Source organism: Salvelinus namaycush, chromosome 8 (assembly GCF_016432855.1).
Source record: "Salvelinus namaycush isolate Seneca chromosome 8, SaNama_1.0, whole genome shotgun sequence".
Taxonomy (NCBI): domain Eukaryota; kingdom Metazoa; phylum Chordata; class Actinopteri; order Salmoniformes; family Salmonidae; genus Salvelinus; species Salvelinus namaycush.
This window is the reverse complement of record NC_052314.1, coordinates 43,658,513-43,685,690: the sequence shown is the minus strand read 5'-3', so window position 1 is coordinate 43,685,690 and position 27,178 is coordinate 43,658,513. Positions and strand designations below refer to the sequence as shown.

The window sequence follows — 27,178 nt, the reverse complement described above, 5'->3', positions numbered from 1 at the left end:
ATTGGGGTGAGTTGCTGCTGGAAGTGTTGTCGAATCCAATGGGTTGATTTAGCATTAGCTAGCCTAGCATGCTAACAAAAAACGGCAGTTTAATTAAAAACTCAGTATTTCAATCTTCTCAATGTATAATTTTGGATAATGGGATAATTAAGAGTACAGTGCCCTCTCCCATCCCTGGATTGAGGTATGTTTTCCAAGCCATATCTCGCAGCGGCTCCGCAGTGTCCTGATCATGGCAGCCTGCCGCTCAGACCTTACAGAGAACTGAAGATCTTGATCTTTAGGCTAGGGGACCCCAAGGAATACACATTTTGGTTTTTGGCCTAGCACTATACAGCTGACTCAAATAATCAACTCATCAAACTTTTATAATTTTAATCTGCTATAGTGCTTGGACAAAAACCCCAAAATGCACACCTTGGGGTCCACAGGACCGAGTTTGGGAAACACTGCCGTAGATATATAGCTAATACTATTCTTGTTAGAATTCTATGGTTTCCTATTAGTTTGGGCAAGTCTTCAGCCCCTGAAATACAGCGTTTAGCCATAGATAGACAGACAGCGAGACTCCTATTCCCATAGAGACCCAGTCCTCTAAAGTCAGTGTTGGATTTCCATTGTGTGGATGACATGGGGGATTCTCCTTGTAACCAGAGCTCTGGAGCCTGGGCTGAATGGGAAAGCAATCCGCACCTTTATGCCGGCCTCTGATTTAAGGTTACAGAGAGGGAACGGGAATGCTGTTCATTCCAACAAGGCCCGGTCACTTTCTGGTGTGGTTCAGTGATTCAGACGACCTTTAATTACATATAGGACATTGTTTTACCATAACGTGTGTGTGTGTGTGTGTGTGTGTGTGTGTTATTGTAACCATTCGCCTTCCTAAACTCCAAATCTGATTTTTTGTTGTTAAACCGTCATCCCGTGTCTGTTCTTTTATAATAGAGAGTGTTGGAGAGGGTGTAGGATGTAGAGTAGTCTCTATGTCAGGGCAGTTATTGTACCATTGTATGTCCATCTCAGTTTTTCTCTTATCACTGGATCTCAGAAAGCAGCACAATCTGTGCCTCTGGGTTTATCAGCGTACAACATCACAATCAGACAAAATCCAGTGTGGTTTCACACAAAACAGTCCTCAGCATTCAGCTATAGGCCTATAATGTAGGCTGCCACCCGATCTCCATATTTACATATACTTCTACTGTAACCATTTCCCCACCATTTTACCTTACATTGCATTGTCATGGTCTTCAACAAGGCCCCATAGTGGTCTCTTATAATAACCCCTGCACTCAGTCTGCTATTGTCTTCATGCAGCCATAGAGAAACTTTAGTGTTTTGGCTTAATGAAAGTTGAATGTGATATGGAGAAGGCCTGTAGGCTCTCTATTAGACAAGAAATTAGCAGAAGGCAGACCAATCAGAGCAGGTTCTGGATGTATACTGAGAGAAAAGCCAGCTTTTAGGCTTAACCTGATGAACCAGTGGGCTTGTTCATGTCCATGTAAGAGGCAAAGGATAGATTAACATGTACACATAACAACACCAGACGAGACCTAGATAACGCCTACACAGGGTAACAATAGTAAACTATGTGTTGGGGTTTCAGGTTCCATTCTAAGACTGGTTACATTCTAGTGAGAATGTGAATCAGAATGGTATTGTGCTGATTTGATTAAACATTTGGCACCAGTATGGAGGATAGTTTGCCTAACTGTGTACATCTAAAGGCTCTCCATATTGCCCAGTGTGTATCACCGTAGTTACAGTGCCTGTCTGGCAATGTCGTGGAGGGAACCAAACAATGTCTGGTGTCTTGACGTCTCCATGGCTCCAAGTCGGACAAATTCCCTTAGTTCAGGATGAGTTGTTAACAGTGTCTGAACTGTGTCTGATGTTGAGCCATGTAGCAGTTAGACCACCTACAATATGTACTCCCACCTCCCATAACACTACATGGTGGCAATCATAGAGCCATCACATTAACCACTTATTCACTTACATAACTTGTATCACTGGCCTTGTATGGCTTAATGTGTGTGTACCATGAATACACTAAGTGTGTGTGTGTGTGTGTGTGTGAGCAGCAGCTGCCTGCTTGCCAGCCTCGTAGGCAGTGTATTTATAGAGACACTGCTGGCTCTCCAGCATGTGAGGGGCAGCCGGACGGGACAACCCAGCACCTCTCAAGCCCCTCATTCCCTCCTCCCTCCCATACCGTAAATATGAAACACAAAAGGACAACACTCGGCAACAACAACAGCAATACTCAGAAGAGGAGCTAGTATCCCCCCGCCCCACTTTTCCCAAAGTAAATAGTGAGCTCCGCCATTTTTCTGCTGTGATTTAGCCCTTAACCACTCTGGCTTTCCTCACATTCTCATACATTGTCATGCAGGCAGAGATTTAAATGCATTGCAGGCATCAATCTCAAACAAATGGGGAAGATGAGTACCATAGTGTGTTGCTGTTACGTGTAGATCCAGCCCCTCAGTAGGTTATGTACACACAAGGCCCTGTTGGTCTGTGGAGCGCTGGCGTAAACAGGGAGGCTAGGGAGGAAGAGGACGGAGAGAGACTGTTTATACTGAAGTCCTGTGAGTTATGAGGTGTGCTAGAGACAGTCCAGTGGGATCGTTTGTGTGTGGTGGCGTGCAACAGATGGGGACTGTTGTTTCAGCCTGCAAGGCCATCCCTTACCGTTGCTCCAGCCATTGTTCCCATTTCCTCTGTAAACAATGTGCTTCTCTTTCCCAAACACCGCCACACGAAGCCCCCCAGGCCTACCCAACAACTCAGCCCCCTGCAGGCTTATGCAAGCCCCTGTTCATGTGTTTTCCTGATTCTGACACTGTGCCATCCTGGTGATGGCTTTAACGCCGGATCTTCAGGTTCAACTTGGCAAGAGGACAGGATCACCTGCTTTCTGCTTTGAAAGAAAAGGGAAAAGAGAGCTGATCCACTGCTGTTCAGAGGTGAGGAGCAGTGGTGGTTGGTGCCATTTAAGATGAGGACATTTTTTTTTTATGAGCGTGGCCTTATTTCTGTTAGAGCATATTGGATGACTGTCATTCATATTTGAATTCATATTCAAATGTTCCCTGTACCCATCATGAGATTGCTACATCCTAGTCTTTAAATGAAAGTTTACACACATTGACACATTTAATACCGCTTTGCACCGTCTTGCCTGCATCTAGCTGATCTAGGGTGTAATCATTGGTCCAACAGTTGCAAACGAGAGTTCCTATTGGACAAATTCAGGTATGTTTATCTCCTTTCATTCTGTTTGCTTCCTTTTTAAGAAATGTTTTTCAACAGAATCGTCAGAATGAATACAATCCTGATCAAACACAGTTAACTTTCATAGCAGCCACATACAAACAGCATGATTCCTTTGATTGAGCTCTCCTACTTTCACCTTTTCCATTCACTTGTGGACTCCAGTGCACAACACATCAGCTGTCTGTGACCAGGTGAAAAAACCTTTCCAAGCCAAACCTTCATATCATAACCGCTAACCGCTACACACAGCCTACATATTAGCTAACGTCATAGTCAACATAGCTACTAGAACTAACATGATTGGAGTAAACCCGCTACAAACATGCAGTACAGTGTACAGTCAGCAAGCAGTTGAGCAGTTACACAGTTGTGCCGCGGTTTAATAAATTAATAAAAATCTAAAATGTTCCTTGACTTGGAACAGTTCCAATGTTGGGATAGCCATAACCAGCTAGCTAACATAGCATCCCTCTCTGTTTGAGCTGGGTGTTTGAGTAGGCTAAACTAGCTAGCTGCATGTGAAAGTGAAATAAATTATGAAATCTAGATAGCTCTTTCTCGCTCGCTTCGCATTCATTTTTGAATGAATGAATTTGTTATACTATTGTATTTCTCTCTCTCTTTGCATCAGTTACTCATCACATTTTATGCACTCTCTAGTGCTAGCTAGAAGTATCTTATGCTTTCAGTACAAGATTAATTCTCTGATCCTTTGATTGGGTGGACAATGTCTATCCCCTAAGAGCTCTGATGGGTTGGGGAGGTCCTACGGATGTTCTAATCATTACTGTGTAAGTCTATGGAAGGGGGTGAGAACCACGAGCCTCCAGGTTTTTGTATTGATGTAAAGGTACCCAGAGGAGGATGGAAACTAGCTGTCCTCCGGCTACACCATAGTGCTACCCTACAGAGTGCTGTTGAGGTGACTGTTGAGGTGACCTTCATTGCAAAACAGTGTGTTTTAATCAATTATTTGGTGACCTGAATATATAATTGTTAGTATAGTTTTATTCCATTAAGGATAACTAAGTTTTCACTATTTTTATAAAAATCACTGAGGATGAGGGTCCTCCCCTGGTGAGATATTCCCACTTAACACCTTAACGAAACCGGCACTGCGAGTGCGCCATCGTGCGCATGTTGATTTTATCTATCCCCACCCAGACACGTTCATGACACGCAGTTTAAAATACCAAAACCAACTGTGAACCAACTATATTAATTTGGGGATAGGTCGAAACGCATTACACATTCATGGACATTTAGCTAGCTTGATGTTGCTAGTTAATTTGTCCTGGGAGATAAACATTGGGTTCTTATTTAAGCTGAAATGCATATGGTCCTTTTTTTGCTAGATGTTTGTAGAATTCTGACCCATTTTGGGTCATACAAAATTGTGTGTTCTCTACTCTGACAATTCATCCACAGATAAAAACCTAGTTTGTTTTCTTTAATTAATTTCTCCTCGTAGAGCTTTCAATCACCCACGTGGAAACCAATAAGTAGTAGAAGATAACTCCTCCAGAGTGAGGCCTAGTTAAAAGGCATGGGCCTTAATTCAGGGGTCAATCCCATCCCCTCCACATAGCCGGAGGCCCTGCGGTGATCTGATGTCCACCAGGCAACCCCCACCCCAGGCACAGATCTAGGATAAGCCTACCCTCTCCAAGTTCTACCCTTAACTATTTAGGGGAAACACAAACTGACCTTTGATCAGTGTCTAGAGGCAACTTCATCCAACTCTCCCACATACCTTTCATAAATCTGCCCTGAAGAGCGACGCTCTGCCGCCCCACGTCTTAAAAACGTTAATCAGCCTTTCCTCTGATGTCTCTCTCTCTCTCTCTCTCTCTCTCTCTCTCACACACACAGACACACACACACACACACACACACACACACACACACACACACACTCAGCACCGCAGCTAGTTGTCTTACTGGAGACTTGTGGTTACTTAGAGCTGCAGGCCGCAATAATAATTTAGAGCCTGACCCAGATTAGGGCCTACTACCATGTTTGGTGTTTAGCCTCTGTCTCTGTGTTATGATGGAGCATCTGGAGTGGCTGCAACTGAGGTTTGATATTGAAATACACTTTCACTTTTTGGAAGCATGTCTGTTGGTATTCTCTCTACATTAGCAAAGGCTTTTGACCACTGTTTTTTCAGAGTAAACATGATTATACTGACTCAACAAAATGTTTCTCACTGTTGCAGTAAATCACAGAGCAATGTCCGGTAATCTACATCTCAGTTCGGTGTTGTTTTTTTGGGGCCCTGTTGCTTCTGGTGACTAACCCCACAGTGGATTCTTCCTGACTGGGTTAGAGTAACAGGAAGTGGCTTTTACCTTCCCAGTGTGCCTCTGTGAGTCACAACATGGTGTGGGAAGCCCTTTATGCCCTCACACCGCACCACTCTGACTGACTATTTAGTGTCCATTGTAAACAGTTTATTAAACCTAGCTTTTTAGTGTTATTCTCTTGATTGTATTTATCTACAGTACCTGCCAAAAGTTTGGACACACCTACTCATTCTAGGGCTTTTCTTTATTTTTACTATTTTCTACATTGTAGAATAATAGTGAAGACATCAAAACTATGAAATAACAGATGGAATCATGTAGTAATTAACAAAAGTGTTAAACAAATCAAAATATATTTTATATTTAAGATTCTTCAATGTAGCCACCCTTGATTACAGCTTTGCACACTCTTGGCATTCTCTCAACCAGCTTCACCTGGAATGCTTTTCCAAAAGTTCCCACATATGCTGAGCACTAGTTGGCTGCTTTTCCTTCACTCTGCGGTCCAACTCATCTCAAACCATCTCAGTTGGGTTGAGGTTGGGTGATTGTGGAGGCCAGGTCATCTGATGCAGCACTCCATCACTCTCCTTTGTCAAATAGCCTTTACACAGCCTGGAGGTGTGTAGGGTCATTGTCCTGTTGAAAAACAAATGATAGTCCCACTAAGCACAAACCAGATGGGATAGCGTATCGCTGCAGAATGCTGTGGTAGCCATGCTGGTTAAGTGTGCCTTGAATTCTAAATAAATCAGTGTCACCAGCTAAGCACCATCACACCTCCTCCTCCATGCTTCACGGTGGGAACCACACATGCAGAGATCATCCGTTCACCTACTCTGTGTCTTTGTGAGACGCAATCTCAAATTTGGACTCATCAGACCAAAGGACAGATTTCCACCTGTCTAATGTCCATTGCTTGTGTTTCTTAGCCCAAGAAATCTCTTCTTCTTATTGGTGTCCTTTAGTAGTGGTTTCTTTGAAGCATTTCGACCATGAAGGCCTGATTCACACAGTCTCCTCTGAGCAGTTGATGTTGAGATGTCTGTTACTTGAACTCTGTAGCTGTTATTTGGGCTGCAATCCTCTGCAGCAGAGGTAACTGGGTCTTATTTTCCTGTGGCGGTCCTAATGAGAGCCAGTTTCATCATAGCGCTTGATGGGTTTTACGACTGCACTTAAAATTTTAAAGTTCTTAACATTTTTACGAATTGACTGACCTTCATGTCTTAAAGTAATGATGGACTGTCATTTCTCTTTGCTTATTTGAGCTGTTCTTGCCATAATATGTACTTAGCCCTATTTGGTAAAAAGACCATCTTCTGTATATCCCCCTACCTTGTCACAATGCAACTGATTTGCTTAAATGCATTAAGGTAAGACATTCCACAAATTAACTTTTAACAAGGCACACCTGTTAATTTAAATGCATTTCAGGTGACTACCTCATAAAGCTCGTTGTGAGAATGCCAAGAGTGTGCAAATTTGTCATCAAGGCAAAGGGTGGCTATTTGAAGAATCTCAAATATAAAATACATTTTTATTTGTTTAACACTTTTTTGGTTACTACATGGTTCCATATGTGTTATTTCATCATTTTGATGTCTTCACTATTAATCTACAATGTAGAAATTAAAAACCCTTGTGTTTGACTGGTACTGTAAGTACACTCCAGTTCATTTTCACGTCATGCAAAAGTTAATTTGTGCGGCTTTTATGGGTGTATATAAATGTGGAATGAACGAGACTATGAACAGGTCTCTTGTCCCATGCAGTTATTTAACAGTGCCATCAAGACTCCTTCCTGGCCCTTGTATTTTAAACAAACTAGTTTGACATTCCTTGCACTGAGATGGCAGTATAATAGATGGATACATAGATATAACTTTATTGCCCTTTAAGGGAACTGGTTGGTCTTGAACATTTTGAAGGAGAATTTTACAATTTAGGAACATAATCTGTATTTTTGATGTAAATGGCATGTTATAGAATGGTGTAGATATATATTTTTTTTACATTTTCACTGGGTTTTGACAAACTTACCTCTGCAGCGATTGACATCCTGAGCGTCATTCTGGAGTTCCAGGGTGTCCAAAAACATGAACAAAGGCTCCAAGAACACCCAAAGGTCTCAGTATTGTGATGCAGGTCTTTTAGATGCTGTACACATGAAATTGTCATTCCGAACTTTATCCGCAACGTTATCATCCATTTTGTGGAACTCGAGCAACAATTTCCTGTGTGTGCATATTGGCGTGCCTGCGTGTACTTTCTCGTTCCAGCCTGGCTGATCTTTTGAGTAACAATGTAACTAGCTACAGGTAATGAATGTCTTCATGGTGCAATATGCAGAAATCGGTAAAATTCTAATAGCTAGCTTAATTTCAGTTTGTGACCAAACAAGAAATGTATAGAGCATGGGTTTCCAAGCCAGGGGTCGCCTGATATGAAAATGGGGTTGCAGGAGAATTTCCAAAATCCTGGTTAAAAAAACCTACGAAAATGTATATTATAATATCGTTTGTCTCTCAAATCATTGGAATGTGGTTAACCTTAACCTCAATTTAAATTATTCAAATATAAAAGTTAAAATTCAACCAGAGAGCACCCTTAGATCATGGGAAAACCTCACTTGACCTTTGCACTTGAATCATTCCACGGTGAATGGCTAAGCCCGCTACGCTATGAAACTACACACTATTGCAGAGACTTTGATATTACCGGCCGCAATTGATAGGGTAAAAACAATGTGTGGGGAGGCTGACGCACAGAAACTCACATCAATACCTTTTGTCAGATAACACCGTGAAACTAAGAATTGATGCTATATTTAGCAATCAAGAGGAAACTCAAAAACTCCCCACCTTATGTTCTCCAAATGAACGTTAGCTGTGAGGGCCGAGATGCCCATGCATTGACTCTTGCTCGCTACATGTCGGGATGTTCTTCACAAGGACATATTGTTCTGTTCCCAAGCATGAAACTGCACAGGGTATGTTCAGTGTGCTGCGTGGCTATATTAACAAAAAAAAGATTCCATGGGATCGAATGGTTGGCTTTTGCACACATGGGGCTCAATCTCTCACGGAATGGCAGGCAGGCAACTGCACTCTTGTTTATAATGTGTCTCCCTCTGCCATATGGACACATTGTATAATACACCCACTGAGCTATAATGAATACACTGACGGCAACTGGTGGCAAAAGAGCTGAGCGCGGAACTCCGAGTTATGCAGCAGGTAACTTCGATTGTAAACTACATCATGCACGCCTGTTCGCAAAACCATATGGCGATATGGGATAAGAGCATGAAAATGTTACTTCACACCGAGGCTTGGTGGTTATCGAAGAGGAGTGTTGGCAAGATTTTTTTAATTGAGAGAGGAACTGTTATCATTCGCAACTAAACAAAAATATAAAAGCAACACGCAACAATTTCAAAGACTTTACTGAGTTAGTTCATATAAGGAAATCAGTCAATTGAAATAAATTCATTAGGCTCTAATCTATGGATATGAAATGACTGGGAATACAGATATGAATCTGTTGATTTTATATATATATATATATATATATATATATATATATATATATATATATATATATATATAAATAAATAAATAAATAAATAAATAAATAAATAAAAGTTTGTGGTCACTTAGAAATGTCCTTGTTTTTGAAAGAAAAGCACATTTTTTTTGTCCATGAAAATAACATCAAATTGATCAGAAATACAGTGTAGACATTGTTACTGTTGTAAATGACTATTGTAGCTGGAAACGGCAGATTTTTTATGGAATATTTAAATAGGCGTACGGAGGCCCATTATCAGCAACCATCACTCCTGTGTTCCAATGGCACGTTTTTAGCTAATCCAAGTTTATCATTTTAAAAGGCTAATTGATCAGTAGAAAACCCTTTTGCAATTGTTAGCACAGCTGAAAACTGTTGTTCTCCTTTTTAAGACAAAAGTCTAGCAATGATACAAAAAAACATTACACCAGAAACATGTTCTTATCAACGTACCGTACACTATATATACAAAAGTATCTGAACGCTACAGGATACGAAGACATTCTAGACAATTCTGTGCTTCCAACTTTGTGGCAACAGTTTGAGGAAGGCCCTTACCTGTTTCAGCATGACAATGTCCCCATGCACAAAGCGAGGTCCGTACAGAAATGGTTTGTCGAGATCTGTGTGGAAGAACTTGACTGGTCTGCACAGAGACCTGACCTCAACCCCACCGAACACCTTTGGGATGAATTGGAACGCCGACTGCGAGCCAGGCCTAATCGCCAAACATCAGTGCCCGACTTCACTAATGCTCTTGTGGCTGAATGCTGCGGGAACTTGCTGCCAATGTTCCAACATCTGGTGGAAAGCATTCCCAGAAGAGTGGAGGCTATTATAGCAGCAAAAGGGAGACCAACTCCATATGTTCGATGAGCAGGTGTCCACATACTTTTGATCATGTAGTGAATTACACTTGTATTAGTGCAGGTCTGTAGAAACTGATTTAAAGGCTGTTGTACTCTCTCTCTATCATGGCATTCCAACAGAAACTTGCAGCCTCTTGCTAGTCTTGTGTAATCCCTGATGATATAATGATCAGAGTGATAGTTATAATGAGCCACTGAGCTGCGGTAACGAACCACCTGTTAGGCCTGCTGCTGCTTATGTGGTCCTATGGAAGAATGCAGCGGGGCAGGAATATCATGTACAGTAGCTTAGCTACCGTCAGGCTAGCCGTGGGTGTAGGGCTGGGATATGCCAGTGAGCTCACAATACAATATTATCACGGTGCCGATACAATATGTATTGAGATTCTCACGATTCTATATGCATTGCAATTCGATATTGCGATTTGGTGTTCCAAACATATTGCTCTGCTGCAGAGGGACAAGAGAGTGCCGCGAGAAAATTAATTTGATCAGTCATGGAATTTAAAAGTGCTGAAAACATGTAGGTTCACCATTTAAAAAGAAGATTGATAACAAGCTAGAGATGGAGAAATACGAGGTTTGGTGCAGGTACAACTGACTAGCACCAGCTAATGTTTTTTGTTTATTTTGAGAATCCATACTTGGAGTCATAGAATCGATATGATATCGTCAAATGATATTGCTATATTCTGTGTCTATTTGTTTTTCCCCCCAATCACTATGTGGATGTGGGACAGAGATGAGGAAAGGGAGACGAGTAAGGGAAGGAATTGAAGACTGTTACCCTGGAAACAATCTCTGACATGTAGTAACTCTGTTTAGTTTTTTCTCCTGTCTAACCTGATGTTTGCTTCTCTTTCTCCCTCTGTCTCTCTGTAGTCACGTGGAGAAGATCACTACTTGGCATGACCCTCGTAAGACCATGACGGCCGCCATGAATCAGATGAGCCTCCACGCTCCCCCACCCTCCGCCACCCCACAGCAACGCAACATGGCCCTGTCCCAGCCCAACCTCGGTTAGTGTCGCACACACACACACACACACACACACACACACACAGCCTAGGGTTGAATACTTTCCTGGTATTTTACAAATGTTCAACTCTGAGAATAAATCACTTTTCTCCCGGGTAACCTGGTATTTCCCACCAAAACTGGAAGTTTAATTCTAAAACAAATGCAAATGTCTGGATTTTATTAGAGCTTTGATCAGAGCTTTGATCTGCATGAAAACTCAAGGCTGATGCTACCTAAAGCCAGATGAGCCCTACATAAAGCCCAAATGATTGTGCCGTTATTCAATAGGCGTACTTCTGATAGGCTATAGGCCACCGCACATTACGCACAACAGAATAACATAAAAGCTCATCGATGTATGCTCTCTTAGGTAAATAAATAAAACAGCCTCCAGTAATCTTTTTGGATGTGGACTTTATTATTGTATTATATGGACTGGAATTACACACCTCATTCAAACCATGAAGCTGGGAGAGAACATGCAATGCTGGTGCAGGACATGCGGCCTACAAAGTTACAATTATAGGCTAGTGAATTAGTTTCATTCTGAAATATAATAGGCCTATTTAAAAAAACGTGATAATTAGTAGGCTGACACATTAGCCCACCTTTCACAATATTTCCCCTAATGTTGTGCGACGTGTGTATTACCTTCATTCCTTCCTCGCGCTCATCAGGTAAATTATATTATATTTGTTTTGTTGTCCTTATCTTCATTGTAATTACATGCTTGAATAATATAGGACTAAAATAAGATGCAGACGGCTTATGGGTCTGAATAAATAACTGCTATAGCAGCCAAACTTAACTGGCAGACTGTGGTCTGGGTCCGAACCCAGAGAAGGGTCAATCCGGACCGGACAACATCGCATTTTGTTATATAAATGTCAATCAATTATATTTAGACAGCTTTAAAAAAATCAACCGGGCGCAGCTGCCTCTCAGCAACCTCTTTCTCGCGCTCTCTCGAAGCAACGCCGACCCCACCTCTACAATCGCGTGGTTATATGCAAATACAAGAGGCCGCTTACCCAATCACATCAATCCAAATATCCTCTGCGGAACCTTGGGACAAGCAGGCAGAAATAAAGTGCGGTTCAACTGTTAATATCACACACAGAAGACGCTTAGTTACCAGTTTCTTTGTTAATATGGCTTGTTAAAAAAATATGTTTACTCTTTAAACCGTATATTCATAGACGAGCGGGCGGAAATGTATTTATTCATTCTCCCCGCGAGTCCATAACTCTCCTGAAAAGTGCCAATGTTAAGCGCCATTATGACATCAGGCATGGTATCCATTAAGCTATTCTAGTCTTGCTTTCTTTTCCTGGGATCCCACAAGAGCTAAGGGAGAGAGGCCAGCGGAGAGCATGTGCGTATTGCTTAAGAGTGAAGACCGAAACTATAAGTTCGAAGCTTATGCATATTAAACCTTCTGAGTCGATTGAAACACCTGAGCATCAATCTAACATAAAACATTCCCCATCAAAATCCGCCTGTTTAAACTCGATATGTTTTTGTTTTTTTGTATGGACTGCGTCTCAATCTACCGCAGCCGTCTATGTCAGCCTTCCGCATCTGCAGTGGAAAGTGGCAGAGCTACAGCACTGTTTGTTAGATCATTCCGAAAACGAATATGATCACTCTATGGAAGGATAAGACTCTCACGAACACGATGGTGATCTCCGTTTTGCTCTAGGAACCCCACAAGCTCCGCGGGACTCGTCTGAAGTCGGTACCGTCGATGTGCCAACTTCTGTCTGTAATGTCCGAACCGTTTGGGCTACAAACTCTCACAAACACGATCGTTCTGCTCTACGATACCCCCCCCCCCCCCCCCTTCCTAAATAAAATGGCTAAATGATCCATGGTACGAACACCTTAAAACAATTCCATATGTTAACTTAGTAGAACCCACCCCCATAATGAATTAGCTAAATATAAGGGCTAATGCTGCATTGAATTTATTAGCTAGGCTAGGACATCTATCTACAGTATATCTATATCAATACTGTATCGTCAACAGGATTATATATTTTGGATACAATTTGAATGGAATTGACGGCGAGAGAAAGACCATGCTCACGTATGCACTGACTTAAAGCAACGATATTCGAGTGCACCTGCAATTTTAATGAAGTCACCCCCCCCCCCCCCCCCAAAAAAACAACTATAAGGTATTTGTATATGTTATGGATCCCCATTAGCTGCTCCAAGGTCCGGCAGAATTAAGGCAGTTATACAATTTCAAAACATCACAATACATTCATTACAGAATACACAATAAGTGTGTGCCCTCAGGCCCATACTCCACTACCACATATCTACAACACAAAATCCATGGTGGAAATTAAATTAGACGCGCATTCAGATATATTGGTTATAATATTACTGTAGCATACAGTAGGCTATGCTGCAGCAAATGTACCAGTCACAAGAAAAAAAAGTTACCAGCTGATGAAGTGATACATGCATTGTGAACTGCGCTCCATATGAGATGCGCTGTCTGTCCCCACCCTGAACGTTGGCTTGATCATGCACATAGCAGAACACATAAGACAGATTTAGACGTCGCATATAATTTAACAGTTCCATTTCACATCATGCTGTTCATATAATTAATTTATAATAATTTACTGGTTTCTCGCAGTTATTTATCCCGGGAAACGGTAGTGAGTTTGGGCAGGATATCTCTGTAAATCTCGGTAACCCGATTCACGCTATTAAACCCTAACACACGCAACTGAGCCAACCGCCGTGAGCTAGTAGCTTACCAAAACACACTAATATCCCACTTCTCCTGACGCCTATGTGCTTACATATCCGCCACAGACACTGACCATTATCACTCTGACCAATGACGTCTTTCACCCTGGGGACTACCACAATAACATGCGCAGTCCCTTTCCACAATAACGCCAAAGAATGTGTGTGTGAACCAACCAAAAGCCAGGATCTGTGTTGCCTGAGAGAGACATGTTATTGTGTTGAAGGTGAGATAAGGAAGCCCTCCCCACCCTCTTATGCTCCACTTAGTCTGACAGAGCCTGACAGCTCCTTCATAACACAGATTGGCATTGACTGGTTAATCTCATTCACGTTAGCATTAGCCTAGCTCGCACCTATAATAGACCTAGCTAACCCATATCACAGCCACCTGGCTCAGCCTGCAGAACATCACCACTGCCTCGTTCAGTTCCACTGCCTCGTTCAGCGCTTTGTTATGCCATTTTAGTCGATGACATGGAAAAAAGGTGTCTGCAGTTGGAGAGAGATGGGCTGAGTGTGCAGTGGAGGGGTAAACTAAAGAAAGATTGAGAGAGCCAAACAAGTGGAAAATTTAAAGAGAGACCTAGGAAATTTAGGACAGACAGAAATGGAGAGGGATCGCGTGTGTGTGTGTGTGGCCCAGTGTGTGAGTGTATGAATGGAGTCGCTCAACCTGAGTAGTTGTATATACACCGCCCTGCTCGACTTGTTCAAACGTCACTGGGATGTTTTTCTCCTCCCTACTCTCTACCACTGCTCTATTGGAGTGATGTCACACACACACACACACACACACACACACACACACACACACACACACACACACACACACACACACACACACACACACACACACACACACACACACACACACACACACACACACAAACTCTCTAAAACCTATGACTTTAAAATAACTCTGATGGCTGTTCCTAAAGCACATCAGGACTAATCCTGACTGGAGCCTGTGGGCCTAATTCAAACTTCTGTGCACATCTTCCATGGAAAGTTTTCATAAGTTAAATTTTGACAAATGTATATCTCAAAACTGGATTTGATCATCATCCCCCCTCTTGCTAGAACAATGCTTGCGGACACCCCAGTCTTTGTTGAAGGGGAATTATCTTTGTCTTTGTTGTCCTGGTGGCTGTTTTCTACCCCTTTTGTTTTCTTCTGTTCTCTCCTCTCAGATGGACATGTTAGCACACTCTGCTTTAGGGTTTTAACAGACAACACACAGGTCTATGGTTGCCAGTTAGAGGTCTTGATCCCGTACTGTAGATTCTGTCTACTCCCGGAGGAGTGCTGTGATTCTTGTACGGGTATCTAGAGTGATCATCACCAATCCTGGTTCTGGAGAGGTGATGGTGTGCAGGGTTTTGTTTCAGACCAGCACTAAAACACCTGATTCTAAGAAACGAATAGAAATATACTGTAGCTACCTGGTATCTCTCCACTACTACGTTGGTGATCATGACCACTGTCTCTGTAGTTCTAGAATAGATTCAGTGGAATTTCACCTCCCACTCATCCCTTGACACTCTCCCATGGCAACTCAGCTGTTTTCAGATTTAGCTCTAGTCATGACTAGGCTCATCTCCACTGTTAGCCATGTTGACTCATCATGAAACTTGTGAGAAAGCCCTCTGCTCCTCTCCATTCCACTTCAACTCCTTGACTGTATTCTTAGTCAAATCACCCAATGAAACAAAAGGTGAGTGACTGAGGAAGAAACATTGAAAATGTGTCAAACTGTAATTAGTTAGATTACTGTTCACCAGTATGTTTCTGCTCCAAATAATTAAAATCCCCCAAAAGCTTTATTGTCCAATCAAATTAACATACTGTAAGATATGAAATTTGGATACAAGAAACCTGCATCAGTCAGGCTTGGTAAAGGTGAAGTACTCTGGCTGATGTGGTATTGCTGCTGCTTGTGAACAGGAGAGCTACCTGATGGCTGGGAGCAGGCTGAAAACCCTAGTGGAGAAACCTACTTCATTGACCACAAAACACACAGAACGTCTTGGCTTGACCCGCGCGTGGATGCTCGCCTCAGTAAGTACCCTCTGGACCGCAAGTGGAGCGCAAATCCCCCAAATCGCTACCTTTTTCAACTTGCTCAAACCTCAAACCCAACCAACCAATCAACCCCCTTCATCCCCAATATTACTAGCATTAAACTAATCAAACCATGCCCCTTGATCTCTCATACCTGACCATTGACCCCTTGCCCCCTGTTGCTTCCTGGGACCGAGCTTTGCCTGTGAGAAGCTAGAAGCTAGAGGAATGCTTTGCTTGGACAAGAGTTAGCTAAATCTTCCTGAGAAACCCAATCACATGCTTATCTGGATATCAAGTCTGATTCCAATATCCAATGACAGTGCCAAGTCTGATTTATGAAAGCCAATAAAAATGATTGCCTCTCCCTCCCACCAGTGACCAATGGTTCTCCTGCTTTCTACATGTGATTGTGTCACTTCCTGTCCTGACAGTGCTCTCCTATCCCTGCATGATGATTGATTGATTTTGTGTGTGTATTTGACGTATGCATTTGTGTGCTTGTATTTCAACTAAAGTCTGTTTAGTTTCTCAGTGTTTTAGTTAGTGATGTGAGTGAAATAGTGGGAGATGTGTTTATGCATGGACGAGGTGTGTGTATGATTTGGCGTGTCGATGAGGTGTGTGTCTGGGGGAGCAACAGGAGAGTACCCAGGAGCTCTGTGCGCTGGATAACCTCCACACCATCAGGTCCCTAGATGGATGTTGTCAGGTCCCTAGATGGATGTTGTCAGGTCCCTAGATGGATGTTGTCAGGTCCCTAGATGGATGTTGTCAGGTCCCTAGATGGATGAGGTAAGACCAACGAGGCCAAACAGAAGCTTTCTTTGACAGAGGAGAATTAATTGGTGTCAGATTTTAAAATGGGAATTGTTTTCTGCCTGGAGTATGGACTGGTTTACACATCCAGGAGAGGAACATATCAACACTAAATTGCTCTGTTAAAAATTCCTTTGATGAATGTGGAAAACATTAACTTATAGTCCGCTTTATCTTTAGTTGGCACTGACCTTAAAATAATGCATTTACATTTTAGTCTTAGTCTTTCATTCCTCAGCCAACTGCCCAAACGGGTCCTGTTGCACAAGAGGCTGTCCTCAAAGACTGGCTGTGTGTGAGTGCTGCCGGCCTGCCTGATCCCCGACCACACACACTCGCGTGCAAGCATGCACACACAAACACACGCAAACACACACACAAAACTCGATCCTTACAAGTGTCACTTCCACATATCCTTTTATATGATATTAAATCACTCTGCTGTCTCTTATCAAATGTAACACACCCACGAACGCACGCACACACAGGAGATGGTGGAGGTTTTAATGAGTTTCTGTTTTTCCACGTGTTAGCTGACGCTGTTTCTGGGAAGTAAACTAAACAAGGTCTTTGTTGGCAGAGCAGCGCCACTCGGTACCTACCGTCTCCCCCCCCGTTTCTCAGCCTCCCTCTCTTCCTTATTGTTTTTCTCAATGCCCTTACCTCCTCCCTTTTACTTTGACCCCAACTTCTCTGCTACTCCTTTCTCTCTCAATCTCTCTCTGTCTCTATTTCTCTCCTGATGTTGTGAGGGGTTGTAGTGTGCTGGCTCGTCTTGTTGCTCTAGTCAATCGGAGAGGTTAGAGAGGGGGAGGTGAGGGGAGAGAGGTGGGGAAGCGCGAGGGAGATCATGGGAGAAGAGGAGGGTAAAACAGGAGGGAGTGGAGGAGTGTTCTTTTACTTGTGACTGAGGCTGTGTGGAGCTGTGCAAAGCCTGCAGTCTGTTTTCTGCAGCCCCAATATGCACACTCTGACAGGGTGTGTCCTGCCCTGTAAAGCTTGTCCCAGACCCAAACCAAAAAATGCTGCTCTGAGTGTTTCTGTGTGCAATTGCATGCATGCCATGCCATGTGTATGCATGTGTGTCTCTGTCTGTTTGGCCCCTATCCAAACTTAGGGCCTCCACTCAAGCTATTTGGTTCTAACAAAACAAGGGTGTAATACATAAATGTTCCCATCATTGTCATGTACTTTAGCCCAGGCCTCTTAATAGCTGTAAGCATACTCTATTTGATATGTTTGAATGTCTAATGGACGGTTTCCTTCACCAACATGAAGACTGTTGGTTGCAATGAATAGCTTTGGAACCAAAATGGCCGTGCATCGAGCCTCTGGGAATTACATCATTGAGTGTAATAGGACGATTATGGATGGTTATTTTGCCGAATTGTGAAGTACGTTAAGGGGCTCTGAGGAACACCTTATGGTCCACAAATGTGTTGCTTTTATAGAAAGAAAGATGAAATCATACATTGCATGACAGCTAGGCCAAAACCATTTTTTTCTTACATGAGTCAAACTTTCCCCACACACTTTGAGCCTGTGTTGAACCCATTTGGTTGTGATTTGGGAAAGGAGATTAGGTAAACTATGTATGTTCCTTTACTCTTCATCCAGACTTCAAGTAAACTACAGGTCCAGCTGACAGATGGGGGGGAGAGAGGCACACTGAACTGCCAAGGGAGAGAGGGGAGGAGGAGATAGAGAGAGGAGGCAAAGGAGAGTGAGATGGAGGGAAAGAGAAACAGATGTGCTGAGAGAGATAGAAGGAAAGAGATGGGGTGAAGGAGAGAGAGCCCGACTGTCTGTCCACACTGAAACCACCAGACTGTCTGCTTTTTGTGCCATGTGCCTTTTCAGCTCCAAATCGGGCCTTTGCTGCTACATTTATGCCATGTGTGATTAGTTTACATCGCACACACACACACACACACACACACACACACACACACACACACACACACACACACACACACAATGACTTTGTGCTCTGGAGAATCCATTAAAAGTTTGAGCAAGTTTTTCTTCAATACTGTTGAAAAAATACTGGTGAAGCTGCAGTTAAAGACCTCCATTGAGGTGTGAATAATGTTGACCAAGTGAATGAACTGACCATATCATGATCACATTTCTCCCTGTCCAGAGCCAAGGCAGGCTCTGTCCTGTACAGTAACTAAATACTGTATGCTTGTTGTGCTTGGATCACACATCTTTCTCTCCCCCCCCCCCCCCCCCCCCCATTTCTCTCTCTTTTTCTGTCAGTCTAGTTGTTCCTGTGAGTAGGGTGACTGTGTCTGTCCTGTCCTGAGACAGAAAACGGAACACTGCATCACTGTACTGGCCTCCATTAAGCTACACTTCTCTCACGCTGTGTCACTGAGCTGGCTGGGATCACAGAGTCGGACATAGGGGCTAGCTAATTATTAACGACCACTGGTAACAAAGAAAACAGCTCATCACTGCTTGATAATGATTTTTCAGTCTTCGAAAGAATGTGCTGATGATTAACTGACTAGAGACAGTAGACAAGTCCCAAAAACAATGTTCTCTGATTTTGTTTAGTTTTAGTTTTTCTGAAACCAACCTTACTGACCCCTTTTGGCTGTTGTCTGGAATAGCCAGGTCTAGATGCTATTGCTGGAGGTCTAGTCTGTCCTGGCCATCTGGTTTCCCTTAAGCGCAGGAGCAGTATTCTATCCATATTGCTGGTGTGCTTTAAAGTATATGGCTTAGGCTCTGTTGACAGTGAGAAACAACCTGACCAAGCTCTATCACATGTGCAGTGTTTATGCCGACAGTCTACATCTGTGTGCGTGTGGTGTGCGTGCGCGCACACGGTGTTTTTGTGCATGTACAAAGGACGTCATTGTAAAACAAGAATTTGTTCTTAGCTGACTTGCCTAGTTAAATAAAATGAATACATGTAGCCTATGCGCGGGTGATCAATTTCCAGCCTAACTTACTATCTGGACCTTGTCTCCTTCCCAGAGCAGTGGTGTGAAAAGAGGTGATGTGGAACTAGTGAAGTGACCTGAGCTCAAAGTGTTCAGAATCAGCTGCTGTTCACCTGATTGAATAGACCTGATAGAAGTGTCTACAGTAGTACTGTGTACATACTAGCGCAGTCATTCTTATCACCGTACTATAAGCCTCAAGATAACCCTCTCACCCTTTTTCTCTGTCCTCCACTGTGTTTGTTGTTTCTAGCCTTAATAACAACCCCCCCTCCCTCCTATCTCCCTCCTCTCTGTCTCTCCCTCCACAGTGATGTCCCAGCACCATCACCAGCAGCAACTGCAACACACCCAGCAGCAGCAGCCCCAGCAGCCCCAACAGGCCCAAGCCTTAGGCTCACCTGGCTCACTCCCCCAGCAGCAGAGCTCCCAGGCTGGGATGATGAGCCTCTCCAGTCCCCTGGGCGTGGGGGTCAGTTCCCAGCACCAGCAGAAGATGAGGCTGCAGCGCATCCAGCTGGAGAGGGAGAGGATCCAGAGACGACAGGAGGAGCTCATGAGACAGGTGAGGCAATCTAGACCTCAACAATAACCCCCAGCTGCTAAAGTATGATCCCGTATGAGTCCTCTGAGCTCTAATCAAGAGAGAAAGGTCTTGGTTAAGTAGATGTGACCTAGTACAGTATAAGCAACAGGCCCCTATTTCTAGTAAGCCCTATAACACACAAATGTATTACACCCCCCCTTCCCTCATCCTCCCAGTCTGGTCTGCCCCTATGGCCTTGGTCTCACAGATAGAGAGACTGCTCTGTTCTCAGTCTTCCTGTTCAAGTCTCACTCTTTTGTTTATTGCTCACAATATCGCTAATCACTCATTATCTCCTCTTTTCCTCATAGAGACACTTCGACCCAATTTATTCAAGCTAAACACACATTAGCATGTAGGCATACACATACACACTGGCCACAAGCCAACACACCACAAGCCAACACATCTTTCTCAGAAAGACAGGAAATTGACCGCTTACCTCGGCAGTAGTTTCTTTTGAGCGCATGCTTTGGGCCTTTTTATGGCGTGCGGCGGGGGGGGGGGGTTTGGGGGGGATTAAACATTAGCATCACCTTGTGGCTGAAAGGGGTAGTAGCTACTAGCTACTCTCTGTTTTAAGTATCTACTCCTACACTTACACGAAGGCAGGGTAGTGTTTAAAAGCAGTGTTTACATTGAGAGTGAAAGAGAGAGGGCACACTGAACTCTTAAGGCTTGCTTCCTAGCAGAAACAATTCAGAAGAGTTCGACAACATTTTGTGACGTTTTGGACTTCGACAGTTTTTCGGCTGCTCAGGCACACCCCAAAAATGTATTGAGGTAAGCTGAAGTCGGTAGCCGATTTGTCGGTGATTGGTCAACAGTAGAGATTCTTCAATAAAATCCTTGTTGTCATTCAACGAGAGACGACTCATTTTCATGCACATTTTTTTCATTTGAGAAATACTGCACCTAAAATTACGGCTAAGATCTCCTTTCTTGCCTATTTTGAGGAAGTTTATACTGGCTACGGCATCTCAAAATGGACAAACAGTACTATTGTTTTTGAAACAAAGATCTTTTAAGGGAGTATGCGAGCACACTTGTTCAGCGCTAGCCGAACTGAAGCATGCTGAAGCCTTTAGTGTGTCAGAGATGTGCACACCAGTCTGTTTACAAAATGGCTGCCTTCAACATCCAGCAGTGACCTCATCCAGGAAGTGTTTATCTTACCCAGAACTCTTTGGCTCTCATTTGGCCCACCCTGAGCACTGAGCAGCACTGAATGGCCTGGGGTCTGTGGGGTTGGCCAAGGGTTGGGAGAGGGGAGGTGTGTGTGGTGTGTCAATAAGGCCCACCCTTAGCAGTAGCGTCTCTATTTTCCACTGTCCTCCCCTAGACTCTGCTTTGGTCTGACTGTCTGCAAATAGATCCCTATAGACCGTTGTATTCCTCCTCTAACCGTTCTGTTCACTACCATACAGTGTGGTGTTCAGTCCATCCAGCTCCAATGTCACACACACCTATCAACTGTTATAAAGCTGTAGCCTGGAAAGCCCCTTCCCTTTAGATATACAGCCATTTTGTTACACACACAGCCCATCAGATGAATGGGGAAGCCATTCAAAGTGAATTGGAACGGCAAGCTGGTGTTTCTCAGGTGACTGTGCACTGGGAGTTAGTAGTGCCTGAGGCATGGAGACTGACACTGATCCAACCCCAGAAACAGTGTCAGGGCAGCGGGACAGGCAAAGGTTAGCCCCCTCTCTCTCCCCTCCTCCAAGTCCCACCAGTGTAGGTCTGTCTTTGACACTCATCCCGTGCGAGTGCCTAACTGTGTGTGTGTTTGGGTAGGGTTACCTGTACATCAGAAAGCACACACCTGTTACTTAACCAGTGGCCCACTTTCTTTAAGACTGTTAAGTGTGTGTGTGTGTGTGTCTTCACATCAGATAATTGCTGTGAAGTTCACACACTCACTAATATATTATGCTCTACTGATGCCTGGGGCCTGGAAAAACACGACTTGGTTAATTGTTCTGTAATAGTTGTACGAAGCAGATTCTGTCCCTGTTCTGGAGTCAGCAAATGTTTCTCCTCGTTGTGCTGTAGCACATGTGTTCTTGAACAATAATGAACATAGTTTCAGTAATCTTGAATCTCTCCTCCCCTTCTCCTCCTCTTCTCCTCCCCCTTCCCCTGCTGCCTATTGCTTCCCCCTAGGAGGTGGCGCTGTGTAGACAGCTGCCCATGGACTCGGAGAGCATGGCACCAGTGCCCACCCCCGGTGGCAACCCTGCCCAGCCCATGACACAGGGCAACATGCCCACCAATGGAGCCGACCCCTTCCTCAACAGGCAAGTGCACTCCTGACTCCTCCCATATATTACCTATCCCTCCTCTCTTTTGCTTCTGTTTCGTCTGTCCGTCCCCCCCCCCCTGCTCTCTCTCCTCTCACTCCCTTCTCTCTCAACACCCCCTCCTCTCTGCCCCTCTCCCACTTATCCCCTGGCTATTCTCTTCTCCTTCTCCTCTCAACCTGTCTTCTGCTTTCAGCTTTCAAACTGTAGTGTGTGATCCAGTTTGTGGACAGAAGGGATCAGTGTATTAATATGTGTGTCATGTATGTGATCCACAGTGGTCACTTCCAGCACTCACGGGAGCAGAGCACAGACAGTGGCCTGGGGCTGGGCTGTTACAGCATCCCCACCACCCCAGAGGACTTCCTCAATAACATGGAGGAGATGGACACAGGTAGGACTCTCTCTCTCTCGCCCTCTCTCTCACTCTCTCGCCTTCACTCTCTCGCCTTCTCTCCCACATGGCTTTATTGACATGGAAAGTATTACCACATACATTGCCAAAGCAAACATATCAACACATATCAAGTCAGGTAGCAATCTTCTCTCTCTTTTTCTCTCCCCCCTTTCTCTCTCTCTACCTGATTATAAGTGACCATCTCTCTCGCTCTCTCTCTCTTCTCCCCCCCCCTCGACTCACCTTCATCTCCCCTCTCCCCCTCCAGGTGAGAGCATGTCCCAGGCGGGCAATATGAACGTGCCCCAGCACAGCCGCTTCCCGGACTTCTTGGACTCTCTGCCAGGCACCAACGTGGACCTGGGAACCCTGGAGGGAGCAGACCTCATTCCCATCCTCAACGACGTGGAGTCAGTCCTCAACAAGAGCGAGCCCTTCCTCACTTGGCTGTAAACACACATAAACACACACACAATTTCTTTACACATATATTCACAGCCATACAAACAGGACGAAAGACTCACTCCACATATCTAAAGACTACCTTTTGCTACTTTTTCAAATCAGCATTATCTCTTCGTCCCACTTCTCCATGTGTACAGTAATATTATGCTCTGTCTATTATGCTTCGGATCAAAGATATAGAGTATTAATCAAAGCCTTGAGAGAACAAAAACAAATCAAAACATGACACGTATTAAAGTATACTTCACTATTGAAGTTACTGTATGGTAAACTAACAACGTTAGTAGTTTTGGTTTTGTATGTTCTATAAGACTTCCTCCGATAACCCACTCTGGTTTTGGAATCACAATTGATAAAAGCAATTATACAGCATTCCTTTCTTTCTTGGGGTGACTTTCTATGTGGAACAAGTACTTGGTGAAAATAAATACATTTGGCTTCCAATGGTATTGCTTTGACGTGACTGTCAAAATGTATGCAGGGAGTCTTTTTCACCAATAGGTGGCGCTATTGCTTAACTTACTGCAGTTATGAAATGGATCTTTACTGGCTACAAGGTTGTCCAGTCTGTAGGTTCTTTGTATAAAGTGGACCTCTGTTGGCAACAGCACTGTAAACCTTCTTCTATATCACCAACAGTATCCTAACTGTCAGTTTGGGTTAGAATGAAAACCCGATTGGCTTTGTTACTGTTGCTTCTGTTCACAAAAACAACCATCTTCGATTCACTTCTATATCAGCATTAGCGGCCATGAGAGCAAAGTGTGTTGTATACCAAATAATGTTTCCTGTTGTTCGCTACAATGTCACTACAAAAGCTTTAAAACTTTAAAATTGTACTCAGTTAGATTTTTTTTTTTACATGTTTTTTGTTTTTGTCATTTTATTAATTGTACTCAAGCTGATTCCAATATAGTTATTATAACACTAAAAGCTCATGCCTCAGTTATGCAATGACGTGCATACGTAGAATTGTGTTTTATACCATGTACTTTTTATATCATGCTACAAGTATTATTTTTTCTTTACTGTAAAATAGCACAGATGGGTTCTTTGCATCTGGTGCCATTTGTAAGACCTATAATATAAAGTTAGCATTTTTAGTATTTATCATGAGCTATGGCTCATCATTACATTACATTTCTTTTTTTTTAATGCAATTGAGATTTCAAAGCACTGCAAATCAGCAAGGGATTCAAAGATATCTGATCATGAAGTGAATGTTGAAGTTAGATGATCACCAGAAGCTCCCACTAGACGTTTTGGTTCAATGTGCGTTGAGGCTTGATAATCCTTCATAAGCAAACTCTGTCTTTGGTCCTCAGTTGGTCTTTGGGCTTGCAAAGTTGGGCCTGTTTGAAAACCCAAAGGACAACTTTTCTAATATCTGTTCTGCGGTGAAATATGCAACGATAGTATTTTATATGGTCTTTATATGGCCTTTAAGGATTTTTACTGAATTGTCAGATTGGATTGACATGGGGTTGGCATTATGATTTTGTTTTAACGTGCCAGCCCCTCAGCACAATCTGCTCTAATCTTTTTTTTTCTACATTTGTCTCAGTTTTTGTATTTGCATGTTGAATGACATATTTGTTATTCTTAGCGTTAGGTTTTCTATAGCCCGACCTTATATTGTGACTATACTGAGTCTGGTTACTGTGTAGAACGTTAGGACTGACAAGGCGAGAAAGTGATGGATCCTGGGAAGGGGCAATGAATAGAGGGGGAGAGGGGGAGAGAGGGAGGAGGGTTGAGTTTAGGGAGGGAGGGGGCGGGCGGGCGTTCAATGCACGCCAAAACCCGCTGCTTTTCAACACGGCGGCCAACACCGCGCTCATGACGTCCTAACGTCAAGGTGAAGAGGGGCCTAGAGGGGGGTGAGAGGGGGCACACAGTTAACCCACCATCACCACTACCACGTCTCATTGGAGAGGTGTGGATTGGGGGAAATGGTGTGGATTAGTGCCAAAGATTGGAGGCCTCTCTATTACCCAAGCATGGCCTAAGAAAGCTAGCTCTGACAGGACTAGCAACATGCTAACTTTTCCCCAGGCCTAGCTGATGAAAACCGCTCCAGTGAGAGGTGATGAGGTCCTTTGAAAATCAGACAAGGTGATTGGATGAGGCTTAACACTGTCCAATCGCACAGCTTCCTCTCCTGGTGTGCATCAGGGAGGTTTCCTGTCTGTTTTCTGTTGAATGACCTGCTGTTAATAACACAAGCCAGAGGGGCACTGAGGGGGGACACTGGGCAGGGCTGTTTGTGTGTGTGTTGTTACTGGGACATAATTCAAGGGTGCACCAGTATGAAGGGCACAAGTTAAAAGTTCAAGAAAATGGATAATCGCATTTTATATCAGATTGTCTTTTTGTAAGTCTATACTTTGGGGGTTAACAAGACCTGATAAAGAGATGGATCCTTTGAGACCATAGATAGGGGATGAACACAGCGGTGGTGTTATAGAATAAAGAGTTTGAGGAAATGGTTTGGTGTGGAGCACGTTTGACTACAGCTGTGCATAGTGAGTGGCATGACATGGATTGGAAAGGATAACGCTGTAGCAATATATAGCGCAGTATAGCGCAGTGGCTACAGCTGCATGGTTGGATGAGACGGGGATATGTTGTCAGTAGGTACAGTGTTCTTGGAATGCTCATTGGTTGTGGAAATCACACACCAACAAAATGGCCGTATACTGTATCCTGGCAATGTGGAGTTAATTTTACGTAAAGTAACCTGGGCAAGGAGTCTTTGAAAATGAGAATTTTAAAGTTGTGTAACATGTAAAAAATGAATAAAATGGTGTCAGAACCGTGGATCTTTTTTGTTGATGCCATTTAATACAGAAGTTCACTTTTGATCACTAATATCACAACCCACGGATCACACATAACCGTACACCGATCCAAGGATGACCTGAGAGCATTAATAACTTGCTAAATTGCAATTTTCGTAAATTAATTTGCTGACAAACAAATATGCACAAACGTTTGTCTCCATATTAAATAACATTCCTCTCAATTGTAAATTTTTTGCTTGACTCGTTATGACGTTATAATTACTTATATTTGCTTCAATCGTAATGTTTTGCCAGCCATCTTTGCTGAAGAAAATCACCAGCGACGGGTGGCTCTTGTCAAATTCGTCATTGGAACCACTCGATATGATTGGTCAAATAAAAACCTTGGGACCCAAATGCATAATGAGTGCTCTAACTCCCCCTTGCGGCAGTCTGGAGCAATGAAGTGGTAACGCTGGTACCTCTAAGTTCCACGGTGTAAGCTCGCAACTTTTAAAGGAGGAACCACTGTAGGTAACATTTGCTAATGTCTCATATATATATATATACAGTATATACACTGCTCAAAAAAATAAAGGGAACACTAAAATAACACATCCTAGATCTGAATGAATGAAATATTCTTATGAAATACTTTTTTCTTTACATAGTTGAATGTGCTGACAACAAAATCACACAAAAATTATCAATGGAAATCAAATTTATCAACCCATGGAGGTCTGGATTTGGAGTCACACTCAAAATTAAAGTGGAAAACCACACTACAGGCTGATCCAACTTTGATGTAATGTCCTTAAAATAAGTCAAAATGAGGCTCAGGAGTGTGTGTGGCCTCCACGTGCCTGTATGACCTCCCTACAACGCCTGGGCATGCTCCTGATGAGGTGGCGGATGGTCTCCTGAGGGATCTCCTCCCAGACCTGGACTAAAGCATCCGCCAACTCCTGGACAGTCTGTGGTGCA

At 43.4% G+C, this 27,178-nt stretch overlaps 1 protein-coding gene across 3 annotated transcripts in view; it reads left to right on the top strand.

Annotated features, from left to right (window-relative positions):
* LOC120052690 (WW domain-containing transcription regulator protein 1-like) overlaps positions 1-24,116 on the top strand; it is a 76,129-nt gene extending 52,013 nt beyond the window's left edge. Inside the window, exons 2-7 of one of the 3 annotated variants that reach the window (XM_038999747.1) lie at positions 10,917-11,053; positions 15,771-15,884; positions 19,972-20,225; positions 22,416-22,546; positions 22,828-22,943; positions 23,215-24,116. In XM_038999747.1, the coding sequence (XP_038855675.1) occupies positions 10,917-11,053; positions 15,771-15,884; positions 19,972-20,225; positions 22,416-22,546; positions 22,828-22,943; positions 23,215-23,399 (937 nt within the window). In that variant the 3' untranslated portion in view covers positions 23,400-24,116. Of the gene's footprint in view, positions 1-10,916; positions 11,054-15,770; positions 15,885-19,971; positions 20,226-22,412; positions 22,547-22,827; positions 22,944-23,214 lie in introns of all 3 variants that reach the window. The other 2 variants (XM_038999746.1, XM_038999748.1) reach the window with 2 other exon arrangements.
* The last annotated feature ends 3,062 nt before the right edge of the window (positions 24,117-27,178 follow it).